We start from the raw sequence: 18633 nt of genomic DNA, 5'->3' as shown, positions 1-18633 counted from the left end.
CTTTTGTTTTGTTCACTATCCGGTTTTGAGTCAGTGTGCACTCAAGGTTAAAACTAAGCCATCATGCAAACCTCATTATTTTGAACAAAATGAGTTATTTATGGCAATACTAAAAACGGTTTTCAGGGCCAATTTCAGCAACAACCCAAATTCAATTTCAAGAAGACGCATTTTAATAAATGAATTTCCCCCTAATGCAATCTCGTGTTTATTTTTAGCTATACTATTGAATTCAATTTCCTTTTCGTGTACACATGATTTCGTTCATTTCATTCAGTTCGTTTTAGTCCATTTTTATTTTATTTGCACGTATCCCAAACTACATTTCCATCATTCGCTAGTTGTTACTTGGTGAAATTTTATGGTTGGCCAACCTCTTGCTGTTGGCTGTTGTAAAAATTGATTGATGTGATGATTTGTTTTTATTGCTAAAGTTAACCCACCCACCTGATAACAAAAAAATAACAAATTGTAAAGACCATCACATTAAAACCCCCCACCTTTGTTGTTTTTCAATGCAACACTAGGACCTGTATTATTCTAACAGAAGTTAAATTTACTGGGGATAAAGTTGGAAACGAGCAATGGAGAGCTGTTGATAGTATACAGCATTGTGAGAAACGGCTCCCTCTAAAATAACGTAGTTTTTAAGAAAAAACTAATTTTTCAGTAAAATATTTGATTTTGAGACCTCACATGTGTGGTCTCGAAATCAACCATCTGAAAGCACACAACTTTGTGTGACAATAGTTTTTTTCTTTCATTATTATCTCGCAACTTCGACGACCAATTGAGATCAATTGGTTTGTTATTTTGTGCATATGTTGAGGTACACCAAGTGAGAAGACTGGTCTTTGACAATAACCAGAGGTGTTCGGTGTCTTTAAATGATTGCAAAGAAGAGATGTTTCAAGCAGATGTCATGATCATGTCAAACACACACACACACACCCACTCACAGCTGTGTTTATGGTGTAAACCGAGGACTTCTCTTTGTTCTCCCATTGTTTGGGCAAAGTTTATTTTTCAGACTTCCCCATTGGTTTTGTACACGAAATCGAATTGAGGACGTCCTCGGTGTGACTTTTCCCGGATTCCCTTTTGCTAAAGTTCTCGGTTTGAATGCGTAGACATGCCCGTCATCCCATCCCGACATTGAATCAGGAAAACACCATTTCCAATTATCTCCCAACCAGCAGGAGGACTGATTTACGGTGGCTGATGCTGGGTCCAGACCCAGTCCCACCAGCTGTGAAGCCTAATCCATCAACGAAATGGCGCGTTGAATGATAAAGGGGAGCCGAAAGCACACACTGATGATGAGCAAAATGAAAGGAAAATACATAATCAAACACCCCGCATGTTGATAAATAGCAGTAGGCCTTATGCAGAGTCAATCACATATTGTGCTGATTTAAAAATACCTCGACCCCCACCCCCTACAAAATAAATAATAAAACAAAACAAAAACAGATCGCTCTAGGTCTTAGTGTTTCTTGTTGCGTTATGCCTTGAGGTATTTGCTTATAATTAAAAAATATCATTCTGATAATTTATGGCTACTTATAGAAAAAAGACACCATATTACCTTGAAGGGCTTTCTTTGTTGGCCCTATTATTTATAACTCTCCGTTGTCAATTTTTTGCACACAAACTAATCACACTGTTTGAAATACGACAACTTCAAAATTAATCGGCCTATTCAACGATTGTTTAAATATCTGAAAGTATACCCACGCTCACTGGCTGCGAAAATAGAAAATAAACAATTAAAGGGACAAGTCAGCGCAGGACTATTAGCCCATTGTAACGTGTAGAACTGATGAAGGAGATACCAATTACAGGAAATCTCATTCAATGGTTTGTATTTCATCATTGATTTGGGGGAAGATAAATTCGTTTTTTCTTTCTCTATTTTGCAACAACCACATAACCCCAACAAACCTGTTGAACTATAGTACTTGGGTGATCCCGTTTTGAACAGTGAAATCAACGACAAAAGGGTTTATGGTTGTTTTAAAGGATTCTGTGCGTAGTTCAAACAAGTAACTGACAGTAACTTTGCCTTAAGTTCAAACGCTATTTTATCGACAATGACAGTCTCACAGAGAGATTACGAACTGTTAAAGTTGTATGATCTGTAATATTATGGATGTTCGTGTGGCAATTAGTGCCTGTTTGATTGTTATGTGTAAACACTCGACAAGTAATGATGGATCCGTTACTGACCCGCCTGCCAGATATATCCCTTATATGCATTTATAGGAGTCGATCAGAATGTTTGTTGATGAAAGATGCCTATTAGTCTTAAGTGACGTACCGAGTGCTGGATCAATCCTGAGAGGGATCGCGACGTGTACTAGACCGTAATGATAATATACATCATAGATACACGTATACTTAACAGATCACTCAATTTTGTGTTGCTTCTTCTTCCTATAGTTTTTAAGGACACTTCGCCTATGACAAATCTAGTTAATTTAAATGGCATGTCATTATTAAAGGCAGTGGACACTATTGGTAATTACTCAAAGTAATTATTAGCGTAGAACCTTTCTTGGTGACGAGTAATGGGGAGAGGTTGATGGTCTAAAACATTGTGAGGAGCGGCTCCCTCTAAAGTGCCGTAGTTTTCGAGAAAGAAGTAATTTTTTACGAATTTGATTTCGAGACCTCAGATTTAAAACTTGAGGTCTCGAAATCAACCATCTAAATGCACACCACTTCGTGTGACAGGGGTGTTTTTTTCTTTCATTATTATCTCGCAAGTTTGATGACTGATTGAACTCAAATTTTCACAGGTTTGTTATTTTATGCATATGTTGAGATACACCAACTGTGGAGGCTAGTCTTTGACAAGTACAATAGTGTCCACTGCCTTTAAACTGTGGATAAGAAGTAACGGTTTCTATTCAATTTTGCAAATGCAACTTTAAAATTTCTTTCGAACGAAGTGTTGGTTCTGATGAGAAGAGCCGTCGGTTTTCAAACAGTACTGTGTTAGATGAGAAGAAGATGACGAGCAGAGCATGCTGTTTGAAACGTCTAAAATAATTGTTGACGTTTCGAACAGTCTGCTCGTCGTGACGAGTGTTTAAGACGTTTCATGAGTAGAGTGTAATGTTTGAAACGTTGAAACCAAACAACACAAGATCCGAACACTCTTTCCAAAATAGCTCCATACATGGTTGTACCAGCAATATTTACTCGAAATTAATCATCGTATTGCAAAGACATTACTTATCTGAAATAGTTATCAGTAAGAACTGATCAACTTTGCACCCTTAAAGCCTTTAGATTTTATAAGCTTTCTATTTTAGTGTCCATGATAATCACTGAGAATTAGATCATAGTCTAATAAAGTTTTGACTAAGTATTGGTGAACCGTTTTTCAGGAGAAACAAAACTATAGACGATGTGACCTGTGACATCACATGTTAACAAAAAAACAACCAAGCCTGGACTTCCTGCAGGCAAGATTTGTACACAGCCTAATGGAAGAAAACATAAAATCTTATATTTTGTGGAGATTGCATTGCCCAATTCTTATCAACTTTTGATATGATGAAAGGGGCACATCTCAAAACTTGTCCAGCTTTTACTTTAATAAATCTTGGATTTAAGTGGAAATTATGACACAAAATGTAAGCTTTCCCGTATGACCAGTGCAGTATCTTGCCTGCCAGACGAGCCAGAGAATGTACAAGGTCACACTTACTGCAAACAAAGTTCACACGGTCTTTAGTGAGACAGGTGTAAACGTGGAACTTCCACCGTACTCCGAATACGAGTTCTAGCAGCAGAAGCAGTTTTGCAGAAAATTACAGAACGTTTAAATGTAGCAGCAGCAGGTGTAACATTTCGAAGCACAGTGCGCTGAGCACAAAGTTAATCACTAACTTAATAACATTACTCACTGTACAAAATAAAATAATAGTAATAACAGAGTGAACACGAGCCACTGAGCCGGTGAAGGGAAAAAGCTGTGCGCACCATTTATCAAATAGAATTACTGTAAACAATCATTGGTTCGTAATTGTATCTTTGCAGAAAGTAATTCTGATAATAAGTTCGTAATCAGTGAAATGGATCAAGGACGAAGTGTTAACGACATTTCAAAATTGTTTAAGAGTGGAGCGAAATTTAAGGAGCAGGGGGCATAACTTTCACAAGAGAGTAACGGAGCCCAGCTGCTGAAAATATGCCGGCAATTCACGTACGGCTGGTGTGTGGATTTTTGACTCATCAGTCAAGTCCATTGATTCTTTACTTGGGGTTGTCACCGATTCATATTTTTTTGAGTAGGCGATTCAAGAAACAGTGGAATAAATGAGGTTGGTCGGGAAAACAAGACCCCTCTACTTTCGTCTATACTTTGCTCGCAGCCTCACTTTTTATAACGTCTCAACTTATTGTTAAACGTTATGCAAGACTTTGCAAAGCTTTTCGCAACCATCAATGATGATTTGTAGACACTGCGTAAATCACAAAACCATACACAGTGTCTGCTGCTTCAAGAAAAAAGGGTATCAAACAACGACAACTTAAAAAAGAGCAATATACAACTTCACATTTTGTTTATGATTTGGCTGGATAGTGATGACAATCCATGAACGAGAACATGAAGCATCATGTTTGAAATATTTCCCTTTTCCATGCGTTGTTGCATGATGGAAAGTTTCTTCATCTTCCTTGTTCTGTTGCACGAATGGATCCTCTGCTCTGTTGCATGGAGAGTTCCTACTTCCTCTATGCTCTGTTGCATGGAGAGTTCCTACTTCCTCCTTGCTCTGTTGCATGGAGAGTTCCTACTTCCTCAATGCTCTGTTGCATGGAGAGTTCCTACTTCCTCCTTGCTCTGTTGCATGGAGAGTTCCTACTTACTCAATGCCCTGTTGCATGGAGAGTTGCTTCCTCCATGCTCTGTTGCATGTAGAGTTCCTACTTCCTCCATGCTCTGTTGCATGGAGAGTTCCTACTTCCTCTACGCTCTGTTGCATGGAGAGTTCCTACTTCCTTCTTGCTCTGTTGCATGGAGAGTTTCTTCTTCCTCCATGCTCTGTTGCAAGGAGAGGTCCTACTTCCTCCATGCTCTGTTGCTCGGAGGGTTCTTTCATCATTCATGCTCTGTTGCGCCGACAGTTTGTTCTTCCATGCTCTGTAGCTTCATCCTCCATGCTCTGTCGCACGAATGGTTAGATCCATCATGCTCTGTTGCACTCCATGGTCTGTAGCATTCATAGTTCCTTACTGTATGCTGTTACATGGAGGGTTCCTTCTTTGGCATGCTCTGTGCTCTAGTGAATAAGGGGTTCCTTTTTACCATTATTTGTTGCACGAATGGTCCCCTCCATGCTCTGTGAACCCTCAATCCACCATGCTCTGTTGCATGGAGGTTTTTTTCGTCGTTCGTGCTCTGTTGGACGGATGGTTCGTTCCCCCATGCTCTGTTTCGAGATGTGACGCGCGACAAGATCAACTAAGTAGCCTATGACACGAAATTAGACATTCCACACCATAGTGCAGCTGAGTCATATAGATAATTACACCGAATACGTTACACCGTTGTGGGAAATGTCATAATTCATCAGGTTCATACAGGTGAGGTCAAAATTATGACTGATAAACATATTATTCCAGACTCAATGAAGACTTAATCTGACACAGTGGAAAACAGAGTAACCATTAATCTACCAACACATGAGGAAATAAAACGAGATCAACTCACCTTTCGTTGCCGTGCCCGCCGTTGAGTAGGGCACTTTCCTCTGGTATCTCCTGCCGTTGTTGCTGAACGCTCCCCTCCTCAACCTCGACGACGTCTGCTTTCCCTGCAACACCGCACGAAAGAATAGCATCAAATGTACACAGTTTGTGCATAGAGTATAATCATACATGTACAACAGTTGCCCCTTGCATTCCAGTGTCAGACCGTGTAACTCTGACACACTGAGCCAATATCACAGCAGTGCGTGATATGTACCGTATATGGTATACCCAGTCAAGTCGCGCGCAGCCCCAAGCCGTATGGGCTGTTCGCAGAACCAGACCTTCGATTTCATAGAGCTGCTTACACAAAAAGTAGCTAAGCATAACAAAATTCACCTCACCCTGAATAAGGTTACCAGCCAAACTACCATGTCACATGTACAATTTGTAACTGGCATTTTGCTCTTTTCTGCTTGGCAGACAATTGTTAAGCAGTATTCTCTATGAAATTGGGCCTTGTGGTGGACCGTCCCGGGGGTCTAACTTCCCGAATGTATTTTTATACCCACAATATTATTTAACCTAATCAATACTTACAGGGCGATACCAGACTGCCACGTGGGTAGGTAGTTTAAATGTCACAATGTAATTTGAAAGAGATATAGTCACGTAGGAAACGTGAATGATGGATAAATACGTTGCATTCAATGGGAGGGAGCTTTCTGCGAAACCGTTTTGAGCTGTGCATAGATCTATGCTTAACAGAACTCTCTCGAAACTGTTGAACTTAATTTACACTCGTCATGTCAGCTATGGGCGATTAGGGCTTTCACACGACAGTTATTGTTTATTAAATTTGATTAACAGCTTGTCTATCTGAAAGGTCACGTGGATAATAAATAAGCCCTTTGCAGTTAACTGGGTCATGAATTTTCAATTGCAGTTTAATATACGGAGTGTGTGCAATTAATTGTGTATTGTTGACATATTAAAATGCACTTAGATCGTTAAGTCTCATCGATTGCATTCCAACAAAAAATGTGTGGCTGTTATCAAAAATAACTATCCTTATCGTGGTTTTACTCCTACACCAAAATGTAACACTGTGCTTTTCTGCCAATCGGTTGTGAATTGAACCATGGAAGTACAATTTGATTGAACTCTCGAACCGTATTTCATGTTAATTTTATTTGACATCAGTTCAGTACAACATGAATATTTAAACGGAAGATCAGACTGATGCGAAATTATTAAAGGCAGTGGACACTATTGGTAATTACTCAAAATAATTATTAGCATAAAACCTTTCTTGGTGACAAGTAATGGGGAGAGGTTGATTGTATAAAACATTGTGGGAAACGGCACCCTCTGAAATGTCATAGTTTCCGAGAAAGAAGTAATTTTCCATGAATTTGATTTCGAGACCTCAGATTTAGAACTTGAGGTCTCGAAATCAACCATCTAAACGCACACACCGTCGTGTGACAAGGGTGTTTTTTCTTTCATTATTATCTCGCAACTTCGACGACCGATTGAGCTCAAATTTTCACATGTTAGTTATTTTATGTATATGTTGAGATACACCAACTATGAAGGGTAGTCTTTGACAATTACCAATATTGTCCACTGCCTTTAATCACCCATTGTGAGAGTGATTGTCATTCTCGTTGGAATAATTTAGCCAATCTTACATTTATTGTTTGATTACTAATTTAGGAAACGATGATTTTTTCCCGAAAGTCAAATTTCTTGAATACATAGCCAATTTAGATCCACAGACACAAGGTGCTTAACAGTAGACAATTAGGCCTAAGTCTTTGTTTAGGTGAAGATTTAAAGCAACTAAATGTATCAGAAATGCCTTTAAAACTCACACAAAAGTCCCCACACCACAAACATTTAAAGTAGGCATATATATCAAGTTATCGGACCCAGTTGGTAGAGTTCGGGCAACTTAATCCAGAGGTCACAAGCCCAAGTCCCACTCTTGTAATTTTGCATTTTGTAACATCCAGCAAATTAAAGCAGATGGACCATGGAGCAATGCCCCCGCTCCTTGCTTTTTCCCCGTACCTTGCAGGGTTCGTTTTATTTCGGTTACTATATTAGTCATCACTCCGTAACCATTGGTAGAATGTCTGGTTCAATGACTTGGACGTTCTAATTGAACTGGTTTTATCTTAAGAATGACAGCTGAAATAATCATATATCTCATTGACGTAGCTGTAGACTTTAAAGGCACTGAACGCGTTTGGTAATTGTCAAAGACTTATTCTCTCACTTGGTGTGTCCCAACGTAAAGCATCGAATATCAAGACTGTGAAAATTTGGGCTCAATATTGGTCATCGAAGTTGCAAGAAAATGATGAAAGAAAAAACAAGTCTGTACAAGTTTGTGTGCTTTCAGGTAGTAATTACTCAAAATAATTGTTAGGATAACAATTCACTTGATACCGCAATATGAAATAGAGAACTGTTGGTAGTATAAACCATTGTGAGAAACAGCTTCCTCTGAAGTAACATTTATAGTTGTTGAGAAAAAGGTATTTCTCACAAAAATAACAAAAGACTTCAATTATAGTACTTGATTATGCATCTGAAAGCACACAAAGTTTTGCAACGAGGGATTTTTTTCTTCTTCATTATTCTCTTGCAACTTCGATGACGAATTGAGCCCAAATTTTCACAGGTTTGTTATTTTTTTGCATATGTTGAGATACACAAAGTGAGAATACTAGTCTTTGACAATTACCAAACATGTCTAGTGCCTATGAGTTGTCATCTTTGTGTGTATTTGGAGCGCCAGATGCTCATCGATAACAGACAGATAATTAGTTGGCTGAGTCGGTTCAATGATTCTTCTGAAAAGTTTGTCCACATGTTCATTATAGAGAATCAATTACTCTTTTGTTTAAATGTTTAACCCAAAAATATCTCACAACTTATTGAATATATTAAATATCCGAGTACAGCCATCAGCACTCCTTTGGGCAAGTTACAAATAAATTTGATTGAAATATTAACGTGAAATGAGAATGTTTATACAGCTATTTTGAGGTAATTCAATGTCACTTGATAATTATTTCAAAACGATTTATCTTTTTTTTTGGCACACTTACTAAATATATTGTTTTCTAATTGCTTGATTTTCGTAAATGCCTTAAAGCTATTCTATTTTTATAGAATCGAGAAAGTTACGATTTATCAGTTTATGCAGCTATATGGTCACCACGCTTAAAACAAGTGCACTGCACTCTTGCCTAACACCGACAGTTTGAAACCTCTATGTTTACTCTTTCATTGTTTCCACCTCCCAGTTACATCTACAATAGTATAATGTATTTACAACTGGAGACTATCACATTCAAGGTTGTCAATTCATCAGACTACGGGTTAGTAATTAGCGAGTTGTAATCTATAAGATGCTAATCTCATTTATTAGATTGACCTTGGCGTAGCGGGCAATGGGGATGGACGACGACGGCTGTTTGATGCTTTCAATGCATCAATCCTCGCTAAAAAACAACCCTAATAATTATATTCAGAGGATTCGAAATATTGTATGGTGGAAATACAGTGTTAAGTTTGCGGTAGCACCATACATAATGTATAAGGTACAAACCTCAAGGGGAATAAAGACCCGGTCACACAGGCCCCGATAACGAGAACGGAAACGAGAACGATAAAAATGCACGCCCTCGATTGGTTGAATTGCTCCACGCAGAATACGCCCACGCTCTTTCAACCAATCGAGGGATAGCATTTTTATCGTTCTCGTTTCCGTTCTCGTTTCCGTTCTCGTTATCGGGGCCTGTGTGACCGGACCTGAACTTACCTGTTTGTTCTTGATCAGTCTTAACTGGTTCCCGTGTAGGTGAGACTGCCATGTGCTTGCCCTGGTCACTGGAGGGACTTTCCTCCAATCTATTACAAATTATATAAAATAAAACAAATTAGCTTCTGGCAAAATTTAAAACTTATAAAGACAAACCTAGTTGTCTTAATATACATCTTCTCATGATTCGATGAACATTTCCAACATTTCAAGTTCCCCCGCCTCCGTTATTTAAAAAACAATCACATTTTGAGTGTGGGTTCGAATCCCTGTCATGACAATAATGCCTGAAGCCTTCCTCATCTGAAAACATTTACCTCTTCCTCTAAACAAAGTCTTATAATTTCATCAGCTTTCCAGTGCTCTTGACCGAAGTTTAATGTATTTATCGCACTGATAAAGTTTCAGGAATGACCTGATGAACAGCGATAACAATGTTGTTCATTGCCTTGATCTGTCAACCAATATTGTGAGTTGTGACTATATTAGAAGAATATATATGTTGTATTTTTATATAGATGACCACAATGGAAACAAGCTTTTTCTTGCTTGTTTGTGCCATGCTCGACAACTCCTTAGGTTCCTTTGTCTTTTATGCTATTGTTGTTCATTTTCAGTTATTGTCCATTGTTTTATTTTGAAGAATTCTGTGGAGATTGTCTAATAATAATAATAATAATAATAATAAATATAAATATAGTTTTGTTATTATGTAGTAGAGGCATCATTAGCAATGTAATAAGCTTAAGTGGTGGCTAAAAGACAAAAATAAGTGCACCTGTCTTCTTCGTGAATGCTTTCCGGTCCGTTGACTCTCAGAACGGGTCCCTCTGCCGAGGAGCGCCTGGTCTCTGTTGACGTAGAGGGCTTGTCGTGGTAAATACTCAAGTTCTGAGCAGACTTGGACGTCACGGAACCTTTACCATCAGCTTGTTCTATAAGTGAACAAAAAAATGTAGATGGTAAACGAGACAATTGAATAAAAAGAGATTTAGGCCGTATCCAAAATGGCGGCTGCAGCTACGGTTACGACTGTTTCTAAAGGTGTTGCTAAGGATGCTCTATACTTCTTCGTATGATTGGTGACACGGAAATCAGACGCACGGAAATCAGAGATAATTGAATCCGAACACAGTTACAGTGAAAAAGGATTGAACAATACTGATACCGCAAGAAGAAAGGCAATTTTGTCCATAGAGATGTTTTGTCAACTTGTACGCGCCACAGTCCCCCAAAGGGCAACTGGCTAGTTTTTAATACAAGACGCATTTCGCTGAACTTAAATTGAACTGACAACAACATAGCCAACTCACCAGATGCTGACCTTCTGCTTGGGTTAGTACTGGTGTAATGGAATATACTTGGCTCATTACGAGGCTTGGACGCTCTGACGTTACTGGGTGATAACTTCACTTTGTCCGTGGTCCTTTCTGGTGATAGGGTCCTGCTCCGAATTTTCTTCTCGGGTGGGTTTTTTGGTTTCGGTTGCTGGTTGAAATAAACCAGAAAGTAATTTGATCAAAATGTTACTTCGATGCCTCATCTTCCAACACATCCTGAAATTTGTTTTTCTTGAATTTGATGGAGTTGGTGGTGCATCCACCCCAAGCCACCAGTGTTTCCAAAGTGAAGGTTTAAACGAAACTGTTTGTGGACAGCGCTTAAATAGCCAGTACGCAAGAAGTTTTGAAAACGTTGTGTGGGCAGCTGGCTGGGTTAAGGTGCATGTTATGTATTGTGTTTTATAATGTCCCATTGCCATGACTTCTAAGAGAATACACTTGAAAAATAAAATTTAAAGTTTGAATGACCAGGGCAAGGTCGTTAATCCGCTGGACTTTTGTAGAACATAGACTGGTCCACTGTCTAAAGGTAATTCCCCATTGACTCGTGCACAAACGAGCCATAGTTTTTAATCGAAGCTCAGATTAATATGAAGTTGTGCAAAATAGATTAATTAAGGGCAATGCAGCCATCTTCTTTCTGCAATGCCCCAATGCAAGAAGTCAAAACGAGACTTGAGGATGGCAGGGTTATATCCACAGCTACCCTGCTTATGGATTCATGCCTATTGTGCATGACGGAATCTGGAAACGATGACATTGTTCATGGCCTATCCACCTTTACCTGTTTTTTCGTGGCTTCAGGTGTCCTCCTCTCTTGCGTGTTACTCTTGGTCTCCTTTGGTCCTTGCTTCCCCGTTGGATGCTTCGTGGTCACTGTGACTTTAACTGAGGTACTTATACTTGACGGCTTTTTAGTGGTGCTTGTTGGTGACGATTTGGGCGGTTGGCCTTTTGGGGGGCTTGACTCTTTGATTGCATGGGTGGATGTGCTTGGCTTAGTTCTGCCTGTTGATTTCTCACCTCCGTTGACTCTGTTCCTATGTCCGTTTTGATGAGTTCCTTTGGTTTTACTTGACGATGGGGGTTGGGTTTTTGATGATTTATCGCGAGGGTGTTCTATGTGAATGCAAACAGAGCAATCAATATTCAATAGGATTCTTCAAATTGCATTTACTTTATAACTGTTTTACCTTCATTGTGACTAATTGGCACTTAATCTTTCTAACTATCGAGATAATATGCAATATGGGTCAACTGACTCCCATCCGCAATTTAGTGGTAAGCTAGATAAGTTTGGTTTTGCATTTCAAACATTGCCGTGTACATTTACTGTCATGAACGTAGAAGGGTGTAATTTTATTAGTGGAATTTGAGCAACATGCAAATCGGAAATTCTAATTATAAGCACCTGTAGTAAACAAACCGTGCTGAGAACTCTCCCCAAATTTTTGAAAAATTCAAAGTGTGGAAGTCACTGTGGTGTCTTTTTTTTCACAATTTGTTTCCGATCACTGTTTTGTCCCAGTCAAACATAGTATTGTAACCTAGGAAGGCAGATCTTGCACTCTTAAAATTATAGGTCCAAATTGACTCGGATTCCGGTTCCAATGGGCTTTGACCCATGTCTGGGTCAAACTGACCCAGAAAGTCGGAATCAATGGGATCTTATCTCGGGTTCTGCGTCATTTTGACCATTTTTCTGGGTCATTTTGATACAGATTCCAGATTATACTGACACAGTGAAGGGTCAGGCCCAACAAGACCCAGATCCAGATCAATTCTGATCCGGAAGTTTTTAGAGTGACCACAAATGTTTAAATTTGGTTAATGCAGTGAGATATAGTTTTCACTAAGTGCAGTCTAACAAAGAAATATATCAAAAGACTGAACAAAATAATTCCAATTATGAATTCATGCAGGTATAAATAAATACAAATCAGTGCTGCTGTAGGGGAAACAATGGTACAAAGAAGGCGTGTCAAAGTCACTTCACGAAGGTTAAAAAAAAAGGACATCATAAAAACATCACAATTTTCTGATGCGTTAGTAAAAAAAAACATGAGCTTCGCATGCAGCAGGTTGAAATAATAATAAAATAAGAACAATGTGGGTTTGCTGCTACTCTGTGGACCGTCCTTCTCTTATGGTCATGAGGTGCCAGGTAGAGCCTGGAGGACTGGGGAAACAGACAACGCCAGTCTAATAAAACATGAATTCGAATTCACGGGGGGGGGGGGGGGGTGGGGTACATGGGGGCCTTTAAGCGTTTAACTCAGATTGCCTTGGTGTACTTGTTATGAGTAATAGAAGTTTATTTTATTAAAATTGCTGCCAAAAGGGATTGTTATTTCTAGGTGTCAATGTGGGATTTCTTTAATAAATAAATCGAAATAATTGTTTTCTGTGTGTGTCGGTTTTGAGAATCTGCATGATGGAAATAAGATGTGCTCTTACTAGAAAACCATGTACAGAAAACATTCTCATTAAGAAAAGAGCATGGTTGGTTGAAATATTTAGACTGTTGTTTTGCTATTGCTTAAAGGTACCTCTCACATGTTTTTTATTTTGCTGCTGTAATATTGTGAAGGGGTTCAGAGACATCGGTTTATTATGAGAACGAGTGAGCAGGTTCACCCTTTCCCCGACATACTACTTGTACTATGCCCTTGCATGGGTTTTGTTTGATGTTGGAGAGGCATGCCTTTAATCAGGCTTTAAGACAGCGGATTCTATTGGTTATCGTTGAAGACCAGTCTTCTCACTTTGTATATCTCAACATACACATAAAAAAATAAACCTGTGAAATTTTGAATTCAATCAGTCGTCGAAGGTTTGAGATAAAATTTAAGAAAAAATACCCTTGTCACACGATGTTGTGTGCGTTCAGATGTTTGATTTCGAGACCTCAAATTCCTAAACCTGAGGTCTCGAAATCAAATTCGTGGAAAATTACTTCTTTGTCGAAAATTACTCCACTTCAGAGGGAGCCGTTTCTCACAATGATTTATACTATCAACCTCTCCACATTAATCGCTACCAAGTAAGGTTCTGTGCTAATAAATATTTTGAGTAATTACCAATAGTGTCCACTGCCTTTAGGTTACCTAACTGCATGTGCCTGGAACCAATTTCACTGCCAGAGCTGCTAATGGCATAATGAAAAGGGAACCACCATGGATTATAAACCCGATGACATTTTGGTATTTTAACTTACTTCCAGCTCGTTAAAGGCAGTGGACACTTTTGGTAATTGTCAAAGACTAGCCTCCACAGTTGGTGTATCTCAACATATGCATAAAATAACAAACCTGTGAAAATTTGAGCTCAATCGGTCTTCGAACTTGCGAGATAATAATGAAAGAAAGAAACACCCATGCCACACGAAGTTGTGTGCGTTTAGATGGTTGATTTCGAGACCTCAAGTTCTAAATCTGAGGTCTCGAAATCAAATTCGTGGAAAATTACTTCTTTCTCGAAAACTATGGCACTTCAGAGGAAGCAATTTCTAACAATATTTTATACCATCAACCTCTCCCCATTACTCGTCACCAAGTACGGTTTTATGGTAGTAATTATTTTGAGTAATTACCAATAGTGTCCACTGCCTTTAAAACTGACCCGTTGTTGTTCGGTTTCAAAATGGCTGTTGTCGGCCAAAACTGAAGACAATGCCTTAAAATAGTATCTAGTGACATGACCCAATGTTAAAGAACTTTGAACATCATCAAGAAGCATGCCGACTGACAAGCTTAGACTAACTAAAAGTCGGTTGTGTGTGAAGTTCATCTGTTAACGTTACGGGATGGTGAATGCAAGGTTAAAGTTAATCTCAACTAAAAAATTAGTACAAGTTAGAAAAAAAATCATGTAATGTCAGTAAAAAACTCATATAAATCAAATTAATTAAAAAAGATAAAAATTTATAGTTACATGATAGCTAGATGTGAAGTGAAAAGTAAGAAGACGTCCTCAGTCCTGAAATAATTTGTTTTTTAATTAAATTTTTTTTGGAGGCGTTGGGGGAAAAAGGAAGAGCACAATAATGAACAACAAAAAACAAGGGCTCGCTTTAGGGGGGATTCAAAACATGACACTAAAAACACACATGATCTCGGACACTAAAAAAAAAAAATTCGCCAGGCAAGTGAGTAGCAGAGAGTCTATCCATACCTTTGTAAAAGTTGTTTCTTTCGTTGTTTAGGATTCTTTGTCAGGCTGGTGGTGTGCACAGAAAGTATACACTCGCGTTAAAAAATATATTCATACAGTTCAAAATTTTAAAGTAAAGCAGATGCCATTCATCTCCCTTGATTTAGTTGTGGCTGCAGGGTGTGTTGAACAACAGGTTTTAAACATGGACTTTACAATACTGTGCTCTTCCCGAGATAATATGGGCAAACTTTCTTAAAGCAGTTTATGGTATCCGCAATTAACATTACAAGCAGAATAAATTGCCGCGTGCTCATGTCGTGTTGAACAACACTCTGCTTACAACTTTACAGCCGAGCAGCAGACAAGATTAGCGCGGGTTTGCGTCTGTTTTCAGCAGTGTTTTGTAGGCAGATATTTACTGCTTTTACATGCTTTAAGAAACTGGACCCAATTGACGAAGTCACAGGTCAGACGTGTTGTTAACCCAAGTTGAGTTGGAATAACATGTGTTTTGATAGCATTAGAGAAGTAGACCGTGAGTTGTTGAAATCAATTATTTAAAAAACTTGTTCCCCTTTCCTGACCCCCCCCCCCCCAACCCACCCCGAAACTAAAAAGTTGAGACAACTGGACAAAACAAAGAGAGGAGGAATTAACTAGTTTTGAACGAGAGAAGAACAGTGGCCACTTCGTAGCCTCTTATATCAGCCTGCATGGAGAGACGACAGAGTGTAAGAAGCATATTGTATTGCTGACAATGGTCACCAAGAAAACGGCAACAGGAAAAATAAAAAAATAACCAATAACGAACATGCACTACGAAGCGACTGGAAATGCGGAACAAGAATGTTCAATGGACAGTTTTTCACACATTCTCAAAAGTGACACAAAAGAGATAGACACTGAAAAACCAAGTGACCAAATATGTTGTGTAGCTACAAGATAACACATACCACCATAAATGAACCTTTTGACTTGTGATGTAATTAAATGAAGAGGCCATTGCTTTGTCGATAGACTATAGCTTGTGCAAAGAAAGGATGACTTTGAAAAGTTACGGTCATTGCCACCAAACTCGCTGCTAGAATATAGGATTCGAACTGCCACTCTACCGGGCAACCTCAGTGGTCTAGTTCGTAATAATTGCAAAGGTCGTGGATTCGACTCGAGTAATATGTCTGATTTTGTTTCCGCAGAGCTCGGGAAAGTACTGAGTATACAGTGCTGACACACATCGGTATTTAGTAAACTACAACAGTTTCGTGAAGTATGGTCGATCTGAACGTAGTCAGTGAGTTTCTAGGTTTTTTCCCAGCTCTTTCTCAAGGAAAGTGTCTAAAAGGAAAATGATAATCATTTTGTAGAAAATGTCTTACCCTGGCTCCAGCCAGACTTGTCGCTCTGTGTGGACCTGTCCGTGTCATACTCGTAGCCAGACGAGCGAGAACTCTGCGAGTCCGACTCCATCAACTGCTGTGCCGCACTCCCCACCTGCACCCTCTCCATCGACCGCGAGAGGGCGCGCCTCCTCTCCGGACTTCCATGGTCCCCGGAGACAGAGGCTCCCCTCCCGCGGGTTAGAATGCTGAGAGGGTGGCCTTGGTGGTTACCGGGAACGGTGGTGACGGGGGAGAGGGCACGCGGGGAGAAGGCCTCTTGTTGACCGGTACTGGCCGGCTGGTCTTGCAGGGAGAACCATCGTGGTCGGTTGTCTAGTATTTGGCTGTCGGAGAGGTCTATTAGGATCTGTAAGGAGATAGAGAATTCATAAAATGTCTTGGAATAAATTAAATGGCAAATATCTTTCAGTTGTAAGGGGGTTACACGGCTGATCGAGGGGTGTGGCGGGAGAGTCTGTCTCCCCCCCCCCCTTTCATATGAAAAACTATGTAAAAAATTCTTCTTCCATCCCCCTTTTTTTAATCATACTCCTCCAGCCCATGTTAATTTCCATAACCCGGGACCGAATCTCAGGTGGGCTGAAATCCCTGGGACAGGGGGCATTTAGCAGCCACTGCCAGAAACACCGGATAAACTCCTTCCGGGCGCGAAACCCCATTATTTGATGTTTTCTTGAAGTTGTGACGACCAGTTAATGTTCCAAACTTGTATATTGTAATGTAATGAGTTCAGTGTGCTGAAAACTTCAGAGAAATCATAACATTAAGGTACAATTAACGAATAGTTCAACAAATGTGATATTCACCTGACCCATGAAGTCATTGAAGGTAAAACGGTCGAAATCCCAGACACTTATCTCTAATATTTTGGTTGCCAATTCCTGTGGTCTGACGGCTCTGTATAGGACAGTCTGGTTCCATTCCGGGGTTAGGGTCTTTGGAACGTATCGAGTCTTCCGCTTATTATCCGGTCTGATGAGGATGGAGTGGGAAAAGAATAAGTAAAATTAGCAAATTAAATATATAAATAATAACAACACATAGTAATGCAACAAATTAGTAAAATAAATTAACAATAAATAAATAAACGAGAACAAAATAAAGAACAAAAACCCTCAAACAAACAGAGTAAAAACAGCCTACATTAAATAGAAATTAAATACAACTTTTACGGTTTTCCCAATTTGGTAGAGTTTCTCGATTTGTTTAATTGGATGGAATGTTTGCATCTTGGTTATGTTGAATATGGGGGAATATCATTGACTTCAATTATAGTCGTGTCACAAATAAAAATGAAAATAATTACAACAAAACTAAATCCTTAACAACAACAAATGTTTCTATTTTCAATAGTCAATACTAACCCTCTTCCCGGTAAAAGGCACGTCTTGACAAACGGATCAGCTAGCCCGTTGATATCCTTAGGGGCCAGGCTTCGGCCTCGGAGTATACCGACGATCAGATCGCCAGTACGGCCGTCGTAATCTAACTGAATCTGGAGAAATTGTGAGAGAAAAAAGGAGCTTAGTTGGTCAGGGGTCCCGGGAAATACTGTCCGCCAGAAACTCTGTCCTCATGTGACATGGGTAGGAGGAGGATGATTCAAAAGAGGGCGCTATCAAAACAAATGTGTACACAGCTCGCCATTAGTGGGGGGGGGGGGGGGAGGGGCAGAATATCACACAATAGGAAAATTCGCAACAATATATCAATATATCAAGACAATTCAGTGACAATATTTTTTATAACATACCTGTATTTCTCCACTGATTTTCTTGTTTCTGTCTCGACCTTTTCTCTGTTTGAAATTAAACAAAATGCTTTATTACTATCTACCCTCAGTAAAACTTGGGCAGAAACTCGAACTTTGTTTTTGAGAGTCGCACAAATCATGAAGTCAACGACTCACAGAAAATTAATATAAAAATGTTGAGCTGTGCTTTTGAGGTAACAATTTCGATAATATGTCTCATTTCGTCTGACTGTTTCTTGAGTCTGCACATCCTTCTCACATTGCATGGATGTTATTCCCAATCAAAACATATGTCATAACCTCCCATATAAAAATGAATGACACATCGAGCCAGCGTGTCTGTTTTTGCAACTAGAAGATCAAATGCCTCAAGCGTTTCTGTTATTGTTTAATATGATCTGATGGAGGCTTTAAAGGCACTGGCACTATCAGTAATTA

General features: G+C 39.3%; 1 protein-coding gene across 2 annotated transcripts in view; it reads right to left on the bottom strand.

Moving 5' to 3' along the window:
- LOC139950623 (uncharacterized) overlaps positions 1-18633 on the bottom strand; it is a 42817-nt gene that overhangs the window by 9828 nt on the left and 14356 nt on the right. For both annotated transcript variants that reach the window (XM_071949401.1, XM_071949409.1), the window contains exons 11-19: positions 18196-18240; positions 17807-17937; positions 17249-17414; positions 16419-16788; positions 11672-12006; positions 10858-11032; positions 10323-10479; positions 9545-9633; positions 5729-5831 (exon numbers count right to left, since the gene is read on the bottom strand). In XM_071949401.1, coding sequence (XP_071805502.1) covers positions 5729-5831; positions 9545-9633; positions 10323-10479; positions 10858-11032; positions 11672-12006; positions 16419-16788; positions 17249-17414; positions 17807-17937; positions 18196-18240 — 1571 coding nt within the window. The remainder of the gene's footprint in view (positions 1-5728; positions 5832-9544; positions 9634-10322; positions 10480-10857; positions 11033-11671; positions 12007-16418; positions 16789-17248; positions 17415-17806; positions 17938-18195; positions 18241-18633) is intronic.

The sequence above is a fragment of the Asterias amurensis genome, chromosome 2 (genome assembly GCF_032118995.1).
Source record: "Asterias amurensis chromosome 2, ASM3211899v1".
Lineage (NCBI taxonomy): Eukaryota > Metazoa > Echinodermata > Asteroidea > Forcipulatida > Asteriidae > Asterias > Asterias amurensis.
Note: the sequence above shows the minus strand (reverse complement) of the source record. Positions and strands in the feature narration are given on the sequence as shown.